At 34.2% G+C, this 26,090-nt stretch overlaps 1 protein-coding gene across 2 annotated transcripts in view; it reads left to right on the top strand.

Annotated features, from left to right (window-relative positions):
- The window catches only part of LOC149787841 (protein Wnt-7b-like), a 152,150-nt gene extending 126,708 nt beyond the window's left edge, over positions 1 to 25,442 (top strand). For both annotated transcript variants that reach the window (XM_089974059.1, XM_089974060.1), the window contains 2 exons: positions 3,257 to 3,528; positions 22,653 to 25,442. In XM_089974059.1, coding sequence (XP_089830185.1) covers positions 3,257 to 3,528; positions 22,653 to 23,138 — 758 coding nt within the window. In that variant the 3' untranslated portion in view covers positions 23,139 to 25,442. The remainder of the gene's footprint in view (positions 1 to 3,256; positions 3,529 to 22,652) is intronic.
- Positions 25,443 to 26,090: the final 648 nt, after the last annotated feature.

Raw genomic sequence — 26,090 nt, 5'->3', positions numbered from 1 at the left:
AGACGCCTATGCTTTTTTTATTATTCAGCATACACTGGTTTGTTTTGGAGCTCAGTTCAATGTAGACATCTCCGGTGGCCTAAGTGGTTAAGCGTCCGCCTCGGATACGGGTAAGAACCCTGACCGAATCATACCAAAGGTTTTAAAAAATGGTATTAGCATCTGCCTCGCTTTATGCTCGGCATTAAGAGGTTAGCGTTTGGACTGGTCGGCCTAAGTGTCATGATAATGTGACTGGGTGGGACTTGAAGCTACATGTTTGCGCCATGATGCCCCAGTGCTAGATAACACAGTAAACTGCCACACTGCAGACATCATAGCGATATGACTGAAAATATATATTTTTTAAATAAATAATTTCTTTCCCTTTTACAATTAGTGTTGAGGAATAATATTGAAACATATGTCTTTAAAAGGTATACATTGTACAATCGTCATTTTTTTTCTCTAAGGTATCACTTGAAAGAACTCCATCTCAGATTTTTTTTCAGCATGGTGTAAAGTGGCAATATATTTAAGATTAAGTATTCCCATTCTAAAATAAAATTACTTATAAAACTTAGGGAAAAAGATCAAATGAGTACAGATATTAAAAATATAAAGCTACCATTTGTACATAATTTGTAATTTTACGATAAAGTCATAATTATAAGTTCTTACCTTTCTTCATGTGTCAGGGCTCTATACAAGGGTTTACAAATGGCAAGGAAACTTATTAGGGAAAATTCGATACTATAGTCTCATTATATGTCCCCGTTTGTTTGTACCCCCCCCCCCCAACGATTTCAATAACGAAAACGTTTAATGTCATAAAAAGTGCAAATAACTAAGTCAACTGAATCATTGATTTATAATTAATAACCTGAATGTGACCAGAATGGACTAATGCTGGCATCCCCTGCACCTTTCATGCTTAACGGACTTTCCAAACTAACACGGCGCCATATTGCATACACTATGGGTTGGTTTATTTCCATCCGACAACATAATGACGTAGTTCATTCTATTCGGTAACTGCCGGATAATTCCGTAAATTACCAGAACGTTGAGAGTTTGGAATTATATCCCTTGGCCTTTGCACACATGAACATAAAAACTAACCGCTTTTTAAATCCGCTTGTGAAAGGCAAATTTTGTTGTTGTCATTTTATTCAACATTGTAAATATCGGAAGCAAACGACATATGTATGTTTCGTATACACACCCCTTTGCTGAAAATGGACTTGTCCAGGAACTGGAAATGGATCTCGAGCATGTCCGTCTATTATATTTAAAACTTCCGTTATGCATGAAACGCGCAGACGATGACGGTGCTAGGGCCACTCTACTCACAGTCAGGCTAGAAATTATAAACCAGTGAATGAACTGACAAAGTTCCTTGCACTTTTTATCCCATTAAAGTCTTCCAATCTTTTGAATCGTTGTGGGAGGGTACAAGCAAACGGGGATGTATATTCCAGACTATAGGCCTTGTTTGTACCAAATGTTTTTTTCCAGACGTTATGAACTTAGTTTCATGGATGTCGATAAAAAAAAAAAAAACGTACAAGATGGTAATAAAATCAGAGAACTGAACTAATGTAACTGTTGAAAACTAAACAGAGATACTCCTATTCAAGAAGAACTGTGTAACTGTTGAAAGCTAAACACAGATACTCCTATTTAAGAAGAAATGGAGACTAACAAGAGGCATTAATAAAGTCCAAGCTTTTAAAATGCAGGACGGATTTGAGCTCAAGTGCGAGAAATGTTAATCTTTTTCGTTATTGTTTTGGATGATGATCACCTAAATGGAAGCAAAGGAGACAAAACCCGATTTTCGCTCATGCGACAGAGAAATCTTGTTGATATTGCTAACGTTTCTTCTCTCAGCCCGGTTGTCTCAGCTATGATATCCACGATCTAGCCACATCACTTGTAGGAACTACTTTTTCAAGAGTTGAAGGCTATCTTTAAAAACTACTTTTTACAAACTTATAAATTATCATCGTAAACAAAATTAATTATTTTTTGTTATTTTCATAATGCATACATTAAATATGTGCAATATGATTGAAAAAGTATCCAAAATACTTGTTCATGTTATTTTGTGAGGCTTAGAACTGGTGTATTTCGGTTCAACCGGTCCCACCACTGCCTTGATTATCCTATTTTAAATTAATGTGCTGAGATTACAAAACAGTAGCATGTGACTTGCGACGCTCATCATACAATATGGACAACACGCACAAATTTCAATTATTGAATTGCTATATTTCGTTTTTGTTTGTTTGCACGAACAGCAGATATAGCATTATACGTGTATAGTTATTTAGATTTTCATACTTATATAATTATTTATAATTTCATTAAACATTTTTAGACCGAGAGATACATATATATAAAGGTGAAGAAATAATAGAACCTGGCGAATACTACGCGTGTTGAATGTGGTATACTCTGTTGCAAGACGAAAGAAGAAATTGGGTGAGAAAAATGATATATTTTGGGATTTTTACAAGACAAGGAAATAAATGGAGAGATTGTATTATTTGTAACCAATCCTTCCTGGAGACATACAATGCGACACCTCGAATGATATTTCCTTGTCTCGATGCAAACCACAAAATAGATTATATTATTGCTCGGGTACTGGACGAGAAGAACGGCAATTTCTTTGACGACACTGTGATGATGTCCTAAGCCGAGGAAACAAATGCGAGAAAGGTCATATTCTGGTACCAGACGAGAAGATAATTGCCTTTTGGATGAAGAAGATCCCTTTAAAATAAAGCCGAGGACAAAGAAATAAAAAACGAGATAAATCACATTCGGGTACTAAACTGGAAAAATTTAATTTTAGTTGATGATAATATGAAGGTTAGCTAAATCGAAGACGAGGAGAAAAACCATAGAAAAGTCATACTCCGGTACCAGACCAAAATAATTGCAATTTACATGATGACAACATCACCTAAGCTGAAGCCGCAGAAACACCCGATAAGAGTCATACTCGTTACCAGACCAGAATAATTCCAATGTTTGAGATATCTGGAAAAATCACAATAGTTTGACGAAAATTTTAAGACTTTCTGAATTTCTGTTAACACATAGCTCAACTACCGATGTACGTGCTTTCCTTTTTGAAGAGCTGAGGATCAAATGAAAGTGTGAACAAATTCTTACTTAAATTTTGCTTTGTTTATTATTTTCTTCTTTGCCGTTAGATAAATGTTTAAAATGGGTTATTTAATCCAAACAATTTGTCTTATTTCAGCCAGCAAAGAGTCTGCCTTTTCTTCGGCCGTCACATCAGCTGGTGTGGTGTATGCCATAACACAGGCGTGTAGTGTGGGCCACCTGTCCAAATGTGGTTGCGATACGTCAAAAATGGAGGGGAAATACACCAGTAAAGGCTGGAAATGGGGTGGATGTAGTGCTGACATTAAACATGGACTTAAAATTGCAAGAAAATTCATCGATGCAAGAGAAATAGAAGAAAATGCTAAGTCCTTAATGAATCGACATAACAATAGGGCGGGAAGAAAGGTGAGTTGTATTACTTTATTAACCCACAAACATCCGCACCCCACCCACCCCCACACACGCACGCCCGCACGCGCCCTCCATACGTCTATGGAGGCAAAACAATCTCATACTATGACAAAACTCGTCGATGATATTCATACAGTGATATATTACTCATGTAGACGTGTTCATAAGTTGACATATTGCCCCCGTAGATGGTGAACATACAATGACATATTACCCCCGTAGACGTGTTCATACAGTGACTAATTACCCATGTAAACTGTGTTCATACAGTGTCATACTATAGCTATAAACAGTTTTCATACAGTGACATATTACCTCTGTCGACAGTATTCAGAATGTGACATATCCCTTAGACAGTGTTCATACAGTGACATATTATAGCTGTAGACGGTATTCATACAATGACATATTACTCCATAGACTATGTTCACACAGTGGCATAATACTCCTGTATACAGTGCTCATACATTGATATAGTATAGCTGTAGACGATGTTCATTCAGTGACATATTACCTCTGCTGGTAGTGTTCATACAATGACATATTACCCCTGTAGACAGTGTTAGGAAAGTGACATATAACCCGTATAGATGGCGTTCATACATTGACAGTAACCCTGTAGATGTTGTTCATACAGTGGCATATGTATTACCCATGTAGACGGTGTTCATACAGTGACATATTACCCCTCTAGACGATGTTCACATAATGACATATTACCACGTAGACGATATTTATTCAGTGACATTTTACCCCTATAGATGGTGCTCTTACAATGGCATATCACCCTGTAGACGGTGTTCACATAATGACATATTACCATGTAGACGGTGTTTATACAGTGACGTTTTACCCATGTAGATGGTGTTTATACATGGCATATTAACCCTGTAGATGGTGTTTATACATGGCATATTACCCCAGTAGATGGTGTTTATACATGGCATATTAACCTGTAGACGGTGTTCGTACAACGGCATATTACCCCTGTAGATGGTGTTTATACAGTGACATTTTTACCCCTGTAGATGGTGTTTATACAGTGATATTTTACCCCTGTAGACGGTGTTCACATAATGACACATTACCACGTAGACGGTATTTATTCAGTGACATTTTACCCCTGTAGATGATGCTTTTACAATGGCATATTACCCTGTAGACGGTGTTCACATAATAACATTTTACCCCTGTAGACGGTGTTCACATAATGACATTACCCTGTAGCTGGTGTTCGTACAACGGCACATTACTCCTGTATCCTATATTCATACACGTGGCCTATTAAACCTATTTCCAGAAAATAATCGTGAAAACTGAACCTTATGGCGGCAACGATATCATAACGTTTCTTTGTGGTGGTCGTTTTGTGAACATTGTAATATATTTAACTCGGCATCTTTAGATGTCTTTATGAAATTGTAGCTAATCTGCTGGTGGTGGAGTATTTCCCACCTATATCGAAGTGACACACAATTACCATTTCATCTCTTTTGTTGCCTTTGAGGTAGAAGCCAAAACTATTTATTGACATTTAACAAAGAAGGCTTATCATGATTTTTGTTTGGACGGCTTCTCGGCCCATATCAAGTAGTTAATATACAATTATTCGGAACTTGCTTTGATTACCATGCCGCAAGACCTAGTTTAAAATCGGGTGGGTGAGTGGTTGGAGTAGTTGTTGTTGAAGAGTATGCTTTGCATGTTCAAAAGATTCAGTCAAATAATAAAAGAAAAAAAGTCTTGAATCAAAATTGCATCCATTATTTTCAAAGCGATTGCTTGATATATTTGACTTTATGTATGCTAATATATACAGGATTGCGTTACATATTTTATTGGACAAAAATATATACATACGCCAGGGAGGAAATGAAGAATCCAATCAATCATTTTCAGGCAGATATTTATATGATCAAAGTGAAGACAATATTTTCATACTATATATATATATATATATATATATATATATATAGTCTAACATTATTATTTAGCTAAATTAATGTGGAATAGAAACTAAAGGAAATGACGAACCAACAAGAGGTAATAACAAGAGGTAATTAAAATATTTTGATATATTTACAGTTGGTTTAAGTCATTATTCTGCTTTAGTAACAGTACCACCGACCATAAACTCTCTCCCTCTCTCTCTCTCTCTCTCTCTCTCTGGTCGGTTTGAACTTAAACTCCACCTCTCTCTATCTCTCTCTCTTCCCCCGTTCTCTTTCTTTCTCTCTCGTCCTTTGGTCGGTTTGACTCAACCTTTACCATCACTCATAAGTCCAGATACATCGTGGGATGACACAAACGAAAATTCTCTGCGCTCGTCATTTCATAGATTTAGCCCGTATCTTGCTACGATGGTCCAGAGAGAGAGAGAGAGAGAGAGAGAGAGAGGCCTTTGGACCTTTTAAGATTTAATAATAATAATAATAATAATAATAATAATAGATTTTTAGAACATTATGCTATGTTTAAGAAACAACAACAACAACAAAAAATTAAATACATCACAGTATGTGTACCACGTAACTGAGGAATTTACCGTATAATGTCAACATGGTTTGCAGCTTTGTATCACTGATAAACACTGTATATAAATCCCAAGGAAAGTGCACACGTATCATTACGACGAACCATTTTATTGTAGGTTACTTGGTGTGATTTCTATATCAAGGTTTTAATCCAGCCCAAAGTCATTTTCTCTCTCACTCCGCATTTCTGCGTAGTTTGTCCGTTATGCATGAGAAGGGAGGAGAACAGAGAGCAGAAATGATTGTGATGGAAATGTGTACCATATTAAATTCATGCAGAAAACGGGGATTATTAATACTTTTATCGTTATTTTCATACGTCACTAATGATTATTGTGTGAAAATTGATCATCGATCTAGAATCAACCGCAGACGGTCGTGAAAATGTTGATATATGCGTATTATTGCGCCATGGGCGGATCACAATTTGATATACCAGAAGTATTGGTATATCAAATTGCTTTATACCAACACTTCAAATGCCATGTTTTATATATATATATATATATATATATATATATATATATATATATATATATATATATATATATATATATATATATATATATATATATTAACTGAGATGCAATAATTTAAGAACGATGTGGTGTCTAATGGTAGGATGGCAGGTTTTTAGTTTCATTTGGAAGAATCAAAGAATATAATTTAAAACTTGTGTTATTCCCTTCAATATCGTATTTAAGCCCACAAAACTGCCACTCTTGTACATGTCTAGAGCTTTTAAAGAAACGAAAATGTTCATATCTAGAGCGAAATTCATATAAAACGTTTACACAAAGTAATTTTCTTCTCACTTGATGTATCTGGAAAGCGTCGTAATTATACTACTAATATTAAAGATACGTGAAATATGTTTCTAATAAGGAGATGGGTTTCCTCTAATAGCATGATATGTATAAAAGGTGGATATAGCCTAACTGTAGTGATAATAGCAAAAGAAATGTTAAGTGTTCAAAGATACAATCGCTATTAGAATGTTTTCAATACTTTTAAAACGTACTTTATCCACTTTATTAAAGATCATCAAAAGATAAACACAGAAAAGACCAAAAAAAAAACATCATGTGATGCATATCCAATACACACACCAGAAGATCATTTGATGTATATCCAGTACACATATCAAAGTCGCAACGGAAACCGAATGACACGTCCATTACCAAGTTTTACAAATAATTGTCTGGTTTATCTTAACCATACAACAAGAAAAGTAAAACGAAGAAAGAAAATATGAATGTTGGTCTATAAACGAGTTTTGTCATTAATGGAATTATGGTAGCTAAAAGGCATGATATTTTGATTGAAACCTGATAAATCGCTTTCAGGATGAAATTAATTGGAGCAAATTTCAGACAGAGAGTGAGCAAGCTATAGAAATAAATTTTGCCTCTAGGAAAATAGACTGTAATTTTAATAAATATTTCTAAAAAATGTGTTATGCATCGCAGAGCGTAGTAAACACGCTGTCAACTGCTTACGAATGTTAACTGATAGTTGCGCTATCGCAAATGACAAACGGATACGGAAAAGTTAACTATACGTATAAGCCATTTTCGAAAAAGAGAGAGTGAAATAAACGAACAAGCATAAACCCAAAAAACAAACAGGATACTACTACTACTGCTACTACCACTACTACTACTACTAATATTATAATGTCCGCTGATAATAGCCACAACTATTATCCTAGAGGGTAATTTGATTATAGTGGTATACAGTGTCTATAATTTATGATTAATCTGGCGATCGTCAGTTTTACAAACCTCGTCACGGAAATTTCTATCCGCGGGCCCATGCTGTATAAAAAAGATTTTTTTTACAGCAAAATTTAGAACCAGACCATAAAGAAATATATCTTCAAGGATTTTTTTTGGTATAGCTTTGACATTAGTTTTGTATATGTTGTTTGGGAAGGAATAGAAAACCATATAAGCAACACACAAGGTCTAAAAGATTTGAAATTTGGAAAATCACTTGTTTATTTATCTTAATACAAAACATTGTGATAAAAATATGATGAAATATTTCATAAAATACTTGTTATATGCACGATTTGATATAAGACTTAAGGAATATCAATATTGCTCAGAAAATGGGAGTAAAGGACGACGTTATTACTTGAACAAATCCAGTGAGAAAAATCGCAATTAAGTAATGGAAGAAATAAAGGAAGAAGAAAGAACACACAAAAAACAACATTGCGCTATTCTTTCAAATAAAAACCAAACAACCCTTGCTTGAAACTTTAGAGACCCATTCACTTACTGTGAAATACCAATTCAGTTTTAATTTTCTGAATTATACCTGGTAGTGCAAGCAAAGAAACACTTTAAATGACGTGATGTTCAAGTCGTTAACGCTAACTTGATTCCTTGTAGAATAATTTTGCAAGCAAAATTTATATGCCTCTTGTACCATCGTGTTATATAAGGCCGGCGCTTCGCTAATCTATCTAAATCCACTATATTAAAGTACACGTGTAGATGTGATTGATTGCCTGCACATACAGGTCTGAACTGCCAATGTATGTCCGGCTATTATTGCTCAAGTACTTGGTACCACGAATAATACAATGAACTGAATAATACAATAAGCTGAATAATACAATAAACTGAATAATATAACAAACTGAATAATACAATAAACTGGCAGGTGACAGTCTGTCACTAAAGCTGACAAGTCCACGATGTAGCATATGTTAATGTGCTATTGCACATTTGTCATGAAACAGACATAAATGACCATTAATTGATAATGATCTAAATCGAGAGGGTGGCAACATGGAGATGGATATAGTAGTAACTTTTTTCTTTTTTTCTTTCTCTTAATTTTTTAATCACCAGACGCAGGCAGGATAAGAATTAAAATAAGTAATAATGAATTTCCCTCCTTTGTAGCATTTCATAATGAAACGAAGAAGTTTAATAGAATCCTTCAGATGCGTAAGGCATGAAAATTGCACCGGACACAAAGCGTTTATCCTGCGGGTGTAATTTCCCTATCCAACACAAATACAGGATTGTTTTCTCAAATTCGTGAACGAAAGGTGGAAGTCAAAATGGAGTACAGCGGGTACCGATGATACTTCAAAACAGCCAAACATCGCTGAAAAGGTCTAACCTTTAGATAAAGCGCAGAAAGTTAGTTTATGCCTAAACAATTCAGTGTTAACTTTGAATGAAGTTTATACACAGATCAGCATTTAATAAACACGTTGTAGAGGTTGTCGATCAAATCAATACCATGTCCAAATTCACGTACCGAAGTTAACGACGATAACAATTGTGATTGCAATTGTGAAGAGGTCAAAAGATGAAGTCCACTCTCTTTCCCACAAGAGTAAGCAAGACATAAACGAATAATGATATGCTCCTCTATTGATATCTAATCTAGAGTATAATTTTCTTTTCATAAATAATAATGAGAAGAATAATAAACAAAACAACAACAATAACAACACAAAGAAAAATTACAAGAACGGTTTGCGATTAAAAACTGGCCTACATAATCTTTTCCTGTAGCTAGGTCAACCAGTACACGTTTAAGGACGCTGATGCGTTTCAGTTAAAATGTAGAAGTGTTGCAGTTGATGCTTCTCTAGGTTATTGTGGACCTGTGATGAACGACAGAGGTGGATGCCTCTATCGTTGTTTAACACAGGAAAGCCCGATCATACATAGGTGGATACGTGCACAGGGGCTCGTATCGTTGCTTACAATTGACCTGTCATACATGTACTATAAAATAACTACAAGGGAGGACACATGTGTCCTTGCTCGCGCGACCTATTTAATAATAAATGCTGATATTTCAAGCTACGATCTGCGTAGCTTAATAAACATTGTACCGATATTAGCTCAGGCTTTCGACTGTGTATCCCTATGAAAAGTTTGACTTCATATCATACCTTTAAGGAATGCCAAATCATTTTCCCACGCTACCGCTCGACATGGCCCTGATCGCGAACGCTTAATGTGCAAGAACAACACGCCGAATTGAATACTACCTGCTCACTGACCAACTGAAAATAAGTTATAAATAAATACAGAACGTTATTTTCTTTTAACCAATGAGAGGACATTATTCCATTCAGCGAGATTTCACTTGCATATTAAGCGGCGCGATCAGGGCCATTTCGAGCAGTAGCATGGGATGTTTTGGCATTCACTAAAGGTATGATATTAAGTCAAACTTTTAAAGGGATGTACAGTCGAATGCCTGAGCTAAATAACATTACCCAATTTATTAAGCTACGCAAAGCGTAGCTTAAAATATCAGCGTTTATTCTTAAATAGGCCACGCGATCAAGGAGCCAAGTGTCCTCCTTTGTAGTTATTATATAGTACATGTGTGTCAGGTCTCATTGTAAGCAACGATACGAGCCCCTGTGGATACGTGAAAATAATTGTCTTTCTGTCAGTTCTGAGATGTGGTGGACTGTTTTCCCTAATTTGAAAGTGGTTATGCAAAATAACTACATAAATGAAAATCAGGCTAACGGTAAAATGGTAAATGAATACAAAAGTTATTTTGTTATTTGATTTTTTTCTCTCTAATGAAAATCATAACAATCACCCATTGAAACATTGGATAAAACAGAAACATAATGCTCATAGTTGACAATATTTTATAACTTCTCAACCACATACACAAACAAAACAGAAAGTTAACTTGAAGCTTTCTTCCTCACGCTAAGGACTTCATCGCTCGATGGAATGGGGAACGACACTAGCAGTGAGTAAAGATTAAATCAGTATGTTGATGAAGTCCTTATACATGAGGACGAATGCTTCAGGTCAGCTTTCTCTTTGTTTGTATATGTGGTTGAAAAGTTAAAATATATGAATATTATTACTACACAGTTAAACGTTAACCAAAGAAATATAATCATATTTACAAGCATTTACTAAAGACAGTGGCGTCACTAAGGGGTCCGGACCGCAACGGGTGACACCATCAGAGGGTGTGACACAAAAATGACTGTCTATAAAAAAAAATTGAATTTTTGTGCAGGAAGAAGGTCCATGTTGGTGACACCGTGAGTTACCGCACTGGGTGACACCAACCCTAGTGACGCCCCTGACTAAAGACAACATGCTGATACTAATATACATTGGTAAAATATGCAGTTATGCATTCATTGTACTAAACTTATTGTTTTCAAACTTATCCTGTAAATAAAACGAACACATCACCACAATAAATCCAGTTTTTTATATTTAGAATTCAATCCATAAGACAATATATTCAAGCTCTTTAATCGTGCGTAACTGTGATAACTGTTAATATGAAATAAAATATATTTCTTTTTTCTCTGCCCTCATATTGGAGTACTTTGTTTTTACCGTCATTTATTGATAAAAGGTGAGAAACTCTACTGGCTTCAGTGTTATCCGTTATATATTGACACATGGCAGGCAGTCTGTCAACTTTGAATGATAGCTTATTTGTAGTTGGGATGAATTCTGCAGTTCGAGACTTGTCGAAAGATCGATCGATTCAGACCAATCGATTTATTATCCATTTCATGAACCATTTTCAAAAGTTGAAAATGGATGAAAAAAACATTACATCCTGATATATGCGGGTGACGTCATACTACATTTTTTCCATGGGTTTGTGTAATATCAAATGAGGAACTCACGAGAGGGGAGACAAATTAGAAATGAATTAATTATAATCCAAATTTTGTCATTGGATCCCGTATTTAAGGCGTAGCTTTCAATTATGTAAATGTTTGTATATAGAAATACGACATCACTGATTTATTTTTGGGTTATCAATAGGTTAAGCTAACATACACTATTAGCGATCTTAAATGAATAGTATTTTATATTTAAAATATGTGCTTTATGAACTTGAATTAATTTACTTTTTCAGAGTTGGATAGGTCTTCGCCTTTCAGATTTTGAACTCGAAATTTCTTTACAGAATGCCCTAAACAAACTGGAAAACTGGTGCACATGCAATGGCATGGTGGTAAATACTGGTAAAACTAAAATATTGCTTATCCCAACACGGCAATAAAGGATGAGCTATGTCTGACATGGAAGGATAAAAATTTGCAAAGGGTCAGTCATGATAGACTACTTGGTGCTTTGCTAGATAATAACCTATCCTGGACTGAACACATCAAACATATCAGTAAATAAAAGTCAATTCAAGTTTATGGCTTCTCAGTAGGATAAGACATTTTCTCCCTGAAAGGCACAGAAAACTATTTTATAACAGTTACATACAACCCTATTTAGACTACTGTAATACAGTATGGGGTAATTCAATTGATAAAAACATAGCAAAGCTGGCACATCTTCAGAAAAGAGCATTAGGGCTAATATCAATCCAGAAAGAAAGAAAGGAAAATGTATCTGGTAAGTTAAAAATATTACCTATTAAAGACCGAATCTGTTTGAGAAAAGCCAAATTAATGTATAGGATATCCCATAATAGTGCTCCTGAATATTTACAAGCACTATTCCAGTATAGGCTACCTGGTAATACTCCCCACCTGCGATCCATGTCTACCAAATAGTATGAAATTCCCAAACCAAATAAGGAGTTTTAAAAAAGAAAAAAGTTTCCAATACTCTAGAACTCTGGTCTGGAATAGTATTCCAGTTGAGATTAGAAATGCCCACTCTATTTCTTCTTCCAAACCCAATATATCCAGTGGCTACAGAGATGCAGCTAAAATAAATAAATTCCTTTGTATGAGAGCCTCAAGGTAGATTAGTTCTTAGCTAATTGTGTTATCCTCTTTAAATAAAGCCATTATTATTATTATTTGTCAGCCCCTGTCCCTCCCTCCTTATGTATCCTTTCCAAGTGACTGTTGATCGGCCTCCATGCCTTGTTTACATTACAGATGTTATCATTTGTTCGGTGGTATATATATATATATATATATATATATATATATATATATATATATATATATATATATATATCGCTCATAATGTCTTTCTTATGAAGATGATATGAGAAACGACTATTCAAATGAAATTTGTTTCTTTTAATATGTGCAGTATTGCTTTGTAAATTACCTATGTTCAACCGGAAAAGATCACGGATCTATTATTTATACTTTGTGTAAACTGGTCTACTGGGAGCTATTATACAACTTTTTTCCCTTCAAATTTTGCAGTGGAATTGACCCTTTTCAAAGGTTCATATTGTACATGTATTTTAGTTTCCTTCTTAGCAGTTAAGCCAGTTGCCAAGGTCAATAACATTTGCGGCACGGACCAGCTTTATTCTAAACAGCGGACTGATATTAGGTTTATACCGTGTGTTTAGTCATAACCCCAATTCATGGTCATATATTTCCATTTCTTCCACTGATCCAGGTCTCTTTGTCAGTAAGTTTCATGTGGCAGATTTGATAACACTATGTTTTTAAGTTTTCAATTTGTGGAGGACTTCATTGTTTGCATTTTTACAGCACGATCTCATCTGTGTGTAAGTAACGCTGATTCAAGCCTGAACATTTTTTAAAATTTCGTTACAATGTCATTGTGAAATACCGGGTGACTACTATTATATCACTGACTAAGTATGCGCATGTATCTGAAAGTCTTGTAGGTAAAGTAGGGCCAACCTTTATTATAATGTATTTACTCATAATGGAAAACCGAGCCGACCCACCACTTTGAATTGTGCCCTTGTCTGGTTGTTACTACACATCAGATTTGACAAATATAGGAAGATTAGGGCAGCCATCTTGACACTGCACTGCCTACCGCATACAGTGCCTTTAGTGGAGATTTCCCGACTGTCAGTGACATTAATGTCGTCAGATACGACCAATTGAACAAATTAATACAGGAGATAGCCATGGGAGTTCGTAAGAAGATCTCGCGAAAATGTGTTTTTCAAGCAGTGATTATGGCATCGTGATTAGATGATTTGTATACGATATACCCAGTTAACAATGAACGCCAACCATGGAAGCCATCAACACACTTTTCTTTGTAATAAAATGCAAAAATATATATGTAAAATGATTATCACACACACACACACACACACACACACACACACATATATATATATATATATATATATATATATATATATATATATATATATATATATATATATATATTTCATATATAACATTATTTTTTAAAACTCTATATACGTCCTGTACGAACACTACTTTTTTAAAATTTATTTGCATCATTAACCATTTAATGATTAAGCTGAATGAAATATTTAACATAAACCACACACCCTTCGTATTTGTTGGTTATAATGCACATTACTTTCAACCATTACCAGATTAGTTTTGAATCTTTCACATTAATTTAACGCATACAGTTATTATCTTAAGTGATAAGAAATTCGCAAATGAACTCTACCTTTAGAATACACAGAACGTTTAGATTGATTTGTGTAAATACGCTATAATTGATACTGATATATACTTTTCTGTTTTAGATTTTAAAATGCGAAATCTTTTTCAGATATATTTCAACTATTCGGAATTGGTAAATACAAGGTGTTTGCAATTCTTGTTAAAAAAAATTCTTATCACGTCTTCATTCGTTTATTATCACACGCTAATATTTTATGACTTTTAAAATATGTGTCTGCAATAAAATTTACATGCTGTTTATCTCAGTTGAGAGTCTAATATCCAGGTTTTCCTGATCTTTAGAGTTTATTACCGAATCTCGTCGATTTTTTAAAACCCAGAATGAAGAAGTGAAAGACTATAAAAAGCCTTTGCTTAAACAAAGCGAATCGGATAATGTTGATTTTATACATCATTTTTTCATTTATAGGAAGAGAGTCTTATATAATGACTACTTGGAAACTGATACGCATTATGTGCCATGTCTTATGAAATACGTGACATAAACAAGACAAAACTCATAAATTAAAGCTGGAACCACCAAACAATTTTTTGGCATCAGGACTTGAAAATGAAATGATTCCAATCATTGAAATGCCGTCGTGAGAACTTATAAAAAAATATCCAGATTCCATTTTATTTATAAATCTCGATGCTAATTATTTTTCATACGCCCAAATTCTTATTATCATACAAGCAAAAAATTTTTATTTATTTTGATTTAATAAATGCCATAATTTTCCTTTCAAAGTTGAAATATAATTAAAATAGATCTGTAAACATTTTTTTAAATTGCTTATTAGTTCAGCTGATGTGTTAATATATTTTCATCTTAAATTTACTTAATGCTTGGGGTTTATATATTCCATGCTTGTCTCTATTCGTGAGGAAGTTGCAGAAATATAATATATATTTACGACAAAACTTTCATGCTTATAATTTTCATCGAATAAAATCTTACATTCATCCATTCATTTTTTTTCACATAGAGAATAATCTTGTAAACCAGAAAATACGAAAGCATATATATGATTCTACAGTTCATGTTTAAAAGCACGAATAGTAATGGCCTTGCCCTTTTGTTCTCGTTAATGCTTAAAGTGAATTGACAGTGCTTTGGAAAAATTAAATTACAAAAAAACCGCATTAATAATCTGCTTGCAATGGCTTATGTCAAGCTATGACAAATGTAGACTAATTGCGAAATGAACATAGCTTCGTTGACCCTACCCACTGACATGGGTAACCTTAGAGACATCATGTTACCTGCATGAAGTTGTCACTTTACAGAACATATTTCCATGAGATTTGTGTGCGCTCTGAACAAATCTATGGCAGCCAAAAGGAGACAAATACATTTCTGCAGAGCTGTATCTTTTTCTACGAAGAAAGCCTATAGGTATTTATTTAGAAGCTGGAAAAATATCTTGATGGAAAATACACAAAGACACTAATGTCAGAAACTGTACAAGTTAAAGGAAAAAGTTAATTTGGGACTAAAAAGATATATATTTTTTCCTGAAAAGCTACGAATCGCGACCTCAACATTCCTAGTTAAAATGCCGATAACAATTGAGAGATGAGAATAGCGAAACTAATTAATTATTCCACTTGGTTTCCTCTGAATTATATAGCACCTCAAACACTGAATGAACACTGCATGCTTGATACAAAGACTTGTCAGAGACACGTTATAATGATATGAGCAATGAGAATGACTTGAGTTACTGATACACACCTGTAAATACTTCAAAAATCAATATCCCCGGCTAAGATTACTAATTATTGCGCGTGGCAATATGTATACAGGGCTAGACAGAAATACTCCGTCTTTAGGCTCTTAAAGTTAAATGTGCAAAAATGAAGGAACTTGTATCGAAAATGCTAAGAAGAATTTCTTTCTCTCAATTATCATCAATATTTTTTTGAAATAATAGTTTTTGTCAATTATGTATATGTTATTAACAACTGACTAAACATTATAGTTTTACTATCATACTAGTGACTTGATGTTTAGAAACAAAACTTTGAAGACAGTTCTATCGTAAAGATGTATGTGAATATTTTGATGGTCAAAGCCTGAAAAAGCTTAAAACAAACTCTAGTAAAATTTATTTAGTATTTAAATATCTCTTTTAAGACTTTTAACATATATCACAAATCAATATTTAAAAGTTCATTGTTCAGTTGTATGAATGTATGGAAAAGATATACAGGTAGCGTGCACTTTTATTCTTTGCTACTTTGCAACCCGTTGGTCCTGTCAGTGACAGAAAAAAACAATAACTGAAACGTTAAAGTCACAAAGGTTAAACATTTTATAATAGCAACGAATGCTATTATTTCTAACACTATGACTCTGAACTCTATTATTTCGAACACTATGATTCCGATCACTATGATTCCGAACTTTATTATTTCGAACACTATAATTCAGAACACTATGATTCCGAACACTATCATTGCGAACTCTATCATTCTGAACATTATTATTCTGAACATTGATTTCCCCAGAATTTACTGGAGTATAAATTGCATCTTAATTTTCGATTTTATACTGGTTCAGCAAACGTACTATTTGAAAATGTTTTGGCTCCAATTCTTGTATGCATTGATCTTGTTATATTCATCAATTATTCTTTTGGTTAATTGCATATCGCTGTACCCACTAGAGTAAACCGTGCAATGCCCAGGTCTTCTTATAACCCCGTTAGTACTGAGTCCACCGTTATGAATTTGTTCTGTTTAGGACAAGAAATTATTTTGTTACAGCATTGATTTGCAGTTTTTATGTCTTACTAAACACCTAATACATTCGCAGAATGTGGAAAAAGAGCACTTCTTTTGAATGAAACGTTTCTTCTTTGTTGAACTATTAGGTGACAGGAGACTGACAGTTTCACATAGCATTGCTGATTACTAGGTACATATACACTACCCTAATCATATTCCTATCTGGCTTATTACGGTATAAAACGTACAGCAGTTTTTTTTTCTCCACAGAAAGATATAAGTGTTAAAACTTCACTCATGTCCCATTAGTTATAATATCCAAACTATCCTGGTCATCGGCAAAACTGAATTATCTATCTATATACGTCAACACAAATTGGGGAACTAAACGAAGAAAGTCTGTAATATTTTCCAAAATATTTGCGTTCGGGGAAAATATAAATATCGTGGTTCTCGAATTTTGGACTAGGATCAGATTTTGATTAATAATTTGCTTTCCATTCATTACGATTATGAATCAACGTCACAGATTGATAAATAGTATCTGCTTCTCTTCGTAGAATATGTGATCGTTTTGCATCATTATCTATCGACTTGTCTGTCTGGAAATCAGGCACTGATACATTTCTGAAATTCACAATTGTTTAATTGATATACCAATCTAAAATGAAGTTTCACTGAATACGTTTAATATCTATACCCACGGCTGCCTTCGTGTAGCTGCATTTTGTCACTCAGAAAAAATATTCGAGTTTTCAAGACAAGGTCGCACTGCACTTCGAATCAACATTTGTCCCGTGGACGTGAAAAAAAAACAACAACAACGACCTTTTAATCTAATTCCTTTAAAGGCATCGCCAATTATTCAAATTAAAACCCGAAACCAAATTCGTTTATCACATTTTCACAGATTACATATAAAACAACTCCATTTTTGAGAATACGCGTGCTAAACTTGCTTCATATTATTCATATATATCTGATTTATTTAAATGAGATAATATCTTACAAAATTTAGAAAAAATCACCTTTATCAAATACGCTTGCAAAATATACACCATGAAAGGATAGTCGGTCATGTTGTGCATGTCATATTATCATAACTTTAACGAGACACAACTTTTCCGAGTCCACAAATATGGTGTCCTTTGTATTAGTGTATGTTTAGGGCTTTTTGTGAAGAATTGTGGGTCCATGTTTTAAAGTCAAACATTGGACTTAAATGAGTTGAAAACTTGCTGTTTATTTTATCATGATACCATTATAGGGTGTATAAACTGTTCCTTATTCGCTTACGCTGTCAAGGATCTGAGTTGACCTGAATTTGCTTTTGATGATTTACTCTTCTTTTGTGACACATCACTAGTTATCATACACTTTGTTGTAGGACGCGTGTTTTGTACTATATGTATAACAGCCATCTCTAACCATACATTTCGTATATGAGAAATAAATATATGTACAAACAGTGTTTAAAAGTTAGTTTATTCTCCACAATGTAGTCTTAGTACTTATTAACCTCTATGTACGTCATTGTTCCTGTGTTCTAATTAATCGTCTTTGCCGTCCTAAAACTGATATCGTTTTGCTTTTTGTCACCACTTGTAATGTTACTGTCACTCATTGTAGAGAATTGCTTTCAGGGTCAGTTTTTATGTATTAAGGGTTATCACACATTGGTTCATGTTTGGCAGAACTTACTAATTACTACGTACTAATTACATGCAAATGATTACAGGCTTTTGCCGTATTCCTGTTACAACTGCCAAGCCATATTGCTTTGTTTGTTTGTTGTTGTTTTCCTTCATTTGTTATGGTCCTCAGGTTGTTATCGCAAATAAAGTGATTATGCACCTGTAATAGTAATATTAGGATTCTACATTTTTCTCTTGCAAACACTGCAATTTGTTTTGTTGTTAATAAATAATTTAGTCTTCAACGTAATACTTTCACAGGGCTATCTTTTGAACGATAGATAATTTTTTTCTCCATAGGGCTATCTTTTGTACAGGTAGATAGTGTTTTCTTTTATCTATTCCAGAATGATTGAGTTACAGTTGAATAAAAAAGTATTGAAGGAAGCATAGCAAGATATTCCGTTTCCCAAAGCTCACCACTAAGTCGACATTGTGAAATTCAAACCAACAAAATATCTTTCTTTTGTCTCCGATTTATTCGGCTGAATCGACTCCGAGATAAGAGATGAAAGGCAAAAATTAAGTGATTATGTATGGCCAACAGGTCATGTGTCTTCACGGTGTTTACGCACTTTGCAACACGATCGCGTCGGACTCAATAGGATTGTCTGTCTTGCGATTAAAGCGATACTAAAACACGAATTGTGGGGAGGGGGGTAATCCAAACGTCTTTACGTCCAGAACATAAAGCAAGTACCATGAAGTTAGAGACACTTACATGGCTACGAAGCCACGCGAAAACTCTTCATTTTAAGTTTTTAAATTTTTGTATTTAGAAAATGCTGCTTGTATTGGGGATGTACAGAAATATAGAGCTAAATGAAAGTGCTTCGATCTCGATCGTTTTTTTTAAGCTTGGTGTTTCTTTTGGTTGGTTTCCAGTCAGTTAGATATATATATATATATATATATATATATATATATATATATATATATATATATATATATATATATATATATATATATATATATATAAGCACACCATTGGTGTCCATACATGAGAACATCTTTGATAAAGCAAGAGGACACAAATCCCACATTAAGATTAGAAAATAAGATACAGGCGACACAATACATGTTTAGGTTCTGATCTGGAATGTAATCTAATGGATGATTTTGATTCACGCGAGATATGCGAGTATTACAATTGTTTATTGGGTCCATATTCACGGGTTCATTGAACTGTGCCACATGCTTATTAAGGTTTGAAGTGTTTCTTCCCAAAATAAGCGACATGACGGGTATGTTGGCATATAGTCAGTTGGCGAACATATTTCTTAAAGGGTCAATTGCAGATGTTTGTTTTTTTTTCACGAATTTTATGTCGCGTGCCAAGATTATATTTATACGTACCTGGACTTGTCATCATGTCTGTGTCATTACATTTGTGGTTAGACCGATATATCACAAAACCTTTGGACATTTCAATTGGGGCAATTTTATAAAATTAACGATGCAGGCAATGTTTATTTGCAAACATTAGTATTAACAGATATGATTATATATGTTTAGATCTAAAGTTCAGAGGAGAAAAGAAAATTCAACTAATGTTTTGTTAAAGTCATCCTTCTTACATAATGTATAAAAAAGGAAACAATTTTTTAAAAGGAACTCTTTGCTTGAAGACACGTTCCACGTACTGTACGCACAATACCTTTGTTATCAATCACATCCATTTGAAATAATATGCATAATATATGTAATTTTGTTTAGTTATTTTAGTGTTAGTATTTCGTTTGATGTAAATATTAAATATGCTATATAATTAAGCTGGAGTAACTGTCTTTTTACTTTGACCTTGCATTCACACTTAAAGAAAAGAAACAGTACGAAAATTAGAACGGATTATTTGCAGCAACTGTTGTCACCATCACCATTCCATGCATGCTTTCTTGTTTGCAATTTGCTGCTAGCGTGAGTTCACTAAAGGGCGAAAAAGTAATAGTGAACTTGACCCATCATCACAAACTAATTTTTAAAAAATGAAACTGAAAACAACTGAGACAAATGCGACTTCATCCACATGTAAGCGCCATTTTACATTACTCTTGCATCAGAGATAAGCCATCAACACCTCTGACCTGTATGACACGTCCACATTAACTTCTGAAAAAGTTTGAAGAATTAAAATCTGTCGTGTTAAATAATCTTAGCTGGTGACAAGCATTAATACAAACAAATCATCAAGGCTCTTTGACAAATCCGAAATATCACGCAAGGACTTTTGGTCTTTTGCCATGATCGGAGCCTTTAATTCCAGATACGTGAAGCAGATAGCTTTCAGTAATGGCATAACGATGAATCTTCTGATTTGTAATTTATCTTCCTCTGTCTGTTTCTATTCAAAATCTTAGGAATTTAGCCAATATCTCTTACCTATTATACATTTAAATGACAGCTTAACAATTGATATCCTGCTGTACACGGAATGCATTGTCTTTTACGTGTGTACAACACATTAGAGTCAGCACCCTCTCCTGAGCTTTCGTACTTTTTGTTTTAGGATTGCTGTAGGAATTATAGAAGGAAAGTTACTATGATGCGTTCTTTTCTAAACAGACAGCTTTATTTCACCTTGCATGACTCTACAAGACTGAGCATATACCACAATGACTTGTATTTTGTGTGTGCACTCAGAGCACTTTTCAGTTGCCCTAGTGTACATTTTTGCTCATTGTCTTTGGGCAGTGTCTGTAATATCGATGCGCATCCTACCCGTCTCGTAATATGGCATGAAACAGATATGTATCACCATGACAAAACGTTCTGTACTTCGCAGTCAGCTAAATAACGACAGGAAATTCCTGAAATAATGTTGATTGCAAATATTTATTAAATTTTTCCTATTATATTCGTTTTAAAAATGTTGATATTTAATATGTTCCAGACATAAACATTTTAAGGTGTGAGTAGGGCTTGCCTCGGTACTAATTAGAAATATATATTGTATGGCAATGAAACCTAAGCACAAAGTAACAAACCGATTAATGATTTTTCATATATCTATGACATCACCATTCTAAAGTTACAAAGCTTTCCAAAAAGATTACAACTTTATTTCTATACTAATTCCGATGAGTAGTTAGTCCATTGAGAAAAGAGATTTTTGTGTACCATCTGATAAGAGACGAAATGACACTGAAATCCTGTGACACTTTACATATTTGTACATTCACAGTAAATGGTATTGATTTCGTATTTCTGATTCTATAAAGATAACATTGAATCTCGAGCCAATGTTACACATAGTTGCCTTAAGCTTTTTGTGATACATTTTCCCTTGAACCGTTTTGACTTCGGCTTTTCCTATCTGACTATATTTGTGCAACGAACTAGCATTTCTGCAGATTCTCGTTAGCTGTACATCATGTTGAACATCGAGTTTAAAGGCACGAAAGTCATTAAAATTACATTAACACAGATTGAAGTATTGAGGAATTTTAGTTTGGAGCCAAATTTACCTGGTTCCAGTCTTTTTCGTGGTGAATGTTGATACAGAATATGTACTGAGGCAATCTTCACATCTCATCACTCACTACTTTATAAACTAAACAAATGATCCAATCAAGTATATACAATGCTAACGAAAGTGCGTGGTTTATTTCAGGTATAAAGTTCTTTTTTTTTATGGAGAAAGAAAAACAAGCAACAAACAACTCAGATAAGCAAATACTTTAATCGTCGTCGTCATCGTCAGTATTAGTATTGTTATTTTTATTATAATTATAATTATAATTATTATTATTATTATTATTATTATTATTATTATTATTACAGGCTGTGAAGGACAACATGGGAACCGAGTGCAAATGTCATGGCGTATCGGGGTCATGCACGATGAAAACATGCTGGACACGTCTTCCCCCGTTTCGAAAAATTGGGGAACATTTACTAACTAAATATAATTCTGCGAAATTGGTTAAGCCGTGGATAAGCGGTGACCGTTTGCAAAGACCAAAATATCTGATAATTAAAAAATCCAAGAGACCTAACCGTAAACCGAGACGTAGTGATCTAGTGTATCTCGAACGTTCACCTCTTTACTGTGATTACGACCCGGAAACTGGTTCACTTGGAACTGTGGGTAGGAAATGTAACAGGACATCTACCGGAAATGATGGTTGTGACCTGATGTGTTGTGGACGTGGTTACAACACTCATCAATACACCCGAACCTGGCAGTGCAATTGCCGTTTTCATTGGTGTTGTTTCGTGAATTGTAATAACTGCAGTGAAAGGAGAGAGGAGTATACGTGTAAATGATCAAACCTTAGGTCCAAATGTGACCGATGTACAAAGACATGCTCTTGAGACCATATTGATGCACTGTTCCTAACATACCCTTTGTACAATTCTGTACAAAGTATTCTTAAATGCGCATAGAATGTGTCAGAAAACGTTTCGAAACACTATATGGTAGTTTAATCAAGAGCAACGGATCGCCCCCAGTCATTCTCTGCTCAGTCGTGAGGAACATGGAGGCGGGACTTCCTAAAGGAAAACTATAGTTGTCCCTATTTGCTTTAAACCTTTAATATTCGCATCCGTCTTATGTCCCATATTAACCCTGTCTGGCCAAATCATCTCGAAGAAAGAAATTAAATTTACACCAAAACTAACATGTATGTTATACATACAAGATACAAATTTCACAATGTAACAAGGCCATAGCCGCTGAGCAGGCACATGCATGGTTTCGTGAATGACGGTATTTGCGTATGAACGAGATCTTACAAAGGTATAATTCCTGTGTGCAATACTAATGTGCGGATAAGGAGAGCAAAAACTAATGGTGGCTACGGAAAGTCATATTTATTGACAGCAAAGGTCAATGGAAGATTGATGATCCGGAACTGTGGATGAAATTGCAACATCTAGTGCCATACAGTTGTTGTCACGCTAGAACTGCAAACTAACGTATGGTAATAGATCAAGCGATATGCGAACGAGGAAAATGAAAAGAAAAAAGACAAAATAACCCATCTATATTTGTCTTTGTCAGACAACTTTGTTGTTAATAATACAACACAAATTCCAATAATGTTGAATTCTTTGACGAGTGAGTCATGAGTTGTTATTTGTTGTATTCTGTCAAAGCTATTAATTCGACTACTGGAGTACATAAATTCCAATAGATTCCAATAAAGGTACACGTTGAAAGAATAAATGTTTAAATTAGTAAGTTTAGGTGGCTTTTAGTTTAATTGACATTGACAGAGCAGCTTAAATCACGCACTTTACTGGTTGTGTTATTTTAACCTGTTAATGCGGTTGATGGCGGAACGTATGGTCGTTGTAAAAAAGCTGGGCGTTTCTCTTGAGACATTTAATTTCTTTACCATCTACAGGCAATATGTAAAAATATATCTTCTTTGATGTTTGAAAATCAGAATTTTGTTTCCACATTATTAACATAAACATAATATGCCTATATCTCCACATTTTTGACATAAACTTGATATGCCCATGTCTCCACATTATTAACATAAACACAATATGCGTATGTTTCCACGTTATTGACATAAACATAATATGCTTATGTTTTTACATTACTGACATGAACATAATATTCCTATGTTTCCACATTATTGACATAAACATGATATGCTTATGTTTCCACATTATTGCATAAAATAATATGCCCATGGTTCCACGTTATTGAAATAAGCATAATATGCTTATGTTTTCACATTATTGACATAAACATAAAATGCGTATGTTTCCACATTGTTGACATAAATATAATATGCTTATGTTTCCACATTATTTACATACACATTATATGCCTATGTTTCCACATTATTAACATAAACATGATATGCATGTTTCCACATTATTGACATAAACTTGATATACCTATGTTTCCACATTATTGAAATAAACATAATATGCTTATGTTTTCACATTATTGACATAAACATAATATGCTTATGTTTCCACTTTATTGACATAAACACGATATGCATATGTTTCCACATTATCAACGTAAACATGATATGCTTTTACTACTAGATTTTCTGATATGATAAATAAAAAATAAAGATCGCACTTTTGTGATTGACTGAAACAGCGATATACTGACTTGAGAGGTGAAAATCTATAACATATTTCTTTTTTTCCCCCATGGAAAAAGAACCCTTTTGATCCATACTTTGATAGCCCAAGAAACGTCTTTATATGGTTATCTTTCTTGAGGTTTATTTCGAACATCGGTTCTTTCCTTCGTGTATTTCGAGCTATGCGATTTAGCATCGTTCTTCGCTTTTTAAAAAAGATGCAATGTGTGAAAAATTACGCCAGATATAAAGGCTCCAATGCACAAATAGTTTTATTTTCTAAAGAAACATCACATAGATGCAGATCTGCTTCTATCGACCAGAGGAGTTTCACTCCTCGGACGAATTTAAATATTTTTAGTCACCGTTGTTGTTCTTGACACTCGTGTTTTGCAAGTTTGTCATTGCTATTTTTGCCATACTGAAGTCCATGCCATCATGTGTTTTGATTATTTTATATGAAGTACGTCATACAAATATGTGAATTTTACATAAATACACATAAATACACCTTGGTTGTTCGTATTTCCTTATTTTTCTCAGTCCCATATGTTCGTATTGAGTTGAAAATAATAGAAAGAAATAAAGACAGTTCTGGATTAAAGTAGAAGGAGACCCTGGACCCTGATGCTATTTCAAAAAGCGTCCACATTCACTCACTAATATTATTTACTGTCTTGGGAATAACGACTCCATTTGAATCTCCATTAATCCGGTATTGCATGTATATGTTATCCTCCAGCTTGATCTTCATTGCAAAATCTGTTTTCAAGTATGATTTGTTAAACTGCACCCTAGCCAACAATTAGACTGTATTAAGTGAAGTCACGTGACTATCATTAGAGTGGTGACTCCAGTTTGCTATAACTTGATGAACATTTTGCAGTATCTCATATTCTCCAAACCTTACGGGGCATGCGTCAGACGATGCTTAATCCAAGGCCAATGAATCAGCCCCAAAACTGTAATGATATTAGGTGGCGATTAAAGGACCAATATCGCCTTTATATTAAAACCTGCAGAAAGCTGCAAACTGCAGACAATTTTGTCTGCAAATATCATTGCACATTTTATACACTTACAGACATTTTTCGCGACTGTAGAGTATCGCCGGCTGAAGGGTTCTTTTGGTTACATACACATTATATTTCCTGAGCAA

Source organism: Sinohyriopsis cumingii, chromosome 11, assembly GCF_028554795.1.
Source record: "Sinohyriopsis cumingii isolate HCF-2022 chromosome 11, ASM2855479v2, whole genome shotgun sequence".
Taxonomy (NCBI): Eukaryota; Metazoa; Mollusca; class Bivalvia; order Unionida; family Unionidae; genus Sinohyriopsis; species Sinohyriopsis cumingii.
The sequence above is the reverse complement of the archived record's forward strand: the minus strand, read 5'-3'. Positions and strand labels throughout refer to the sequence as shown.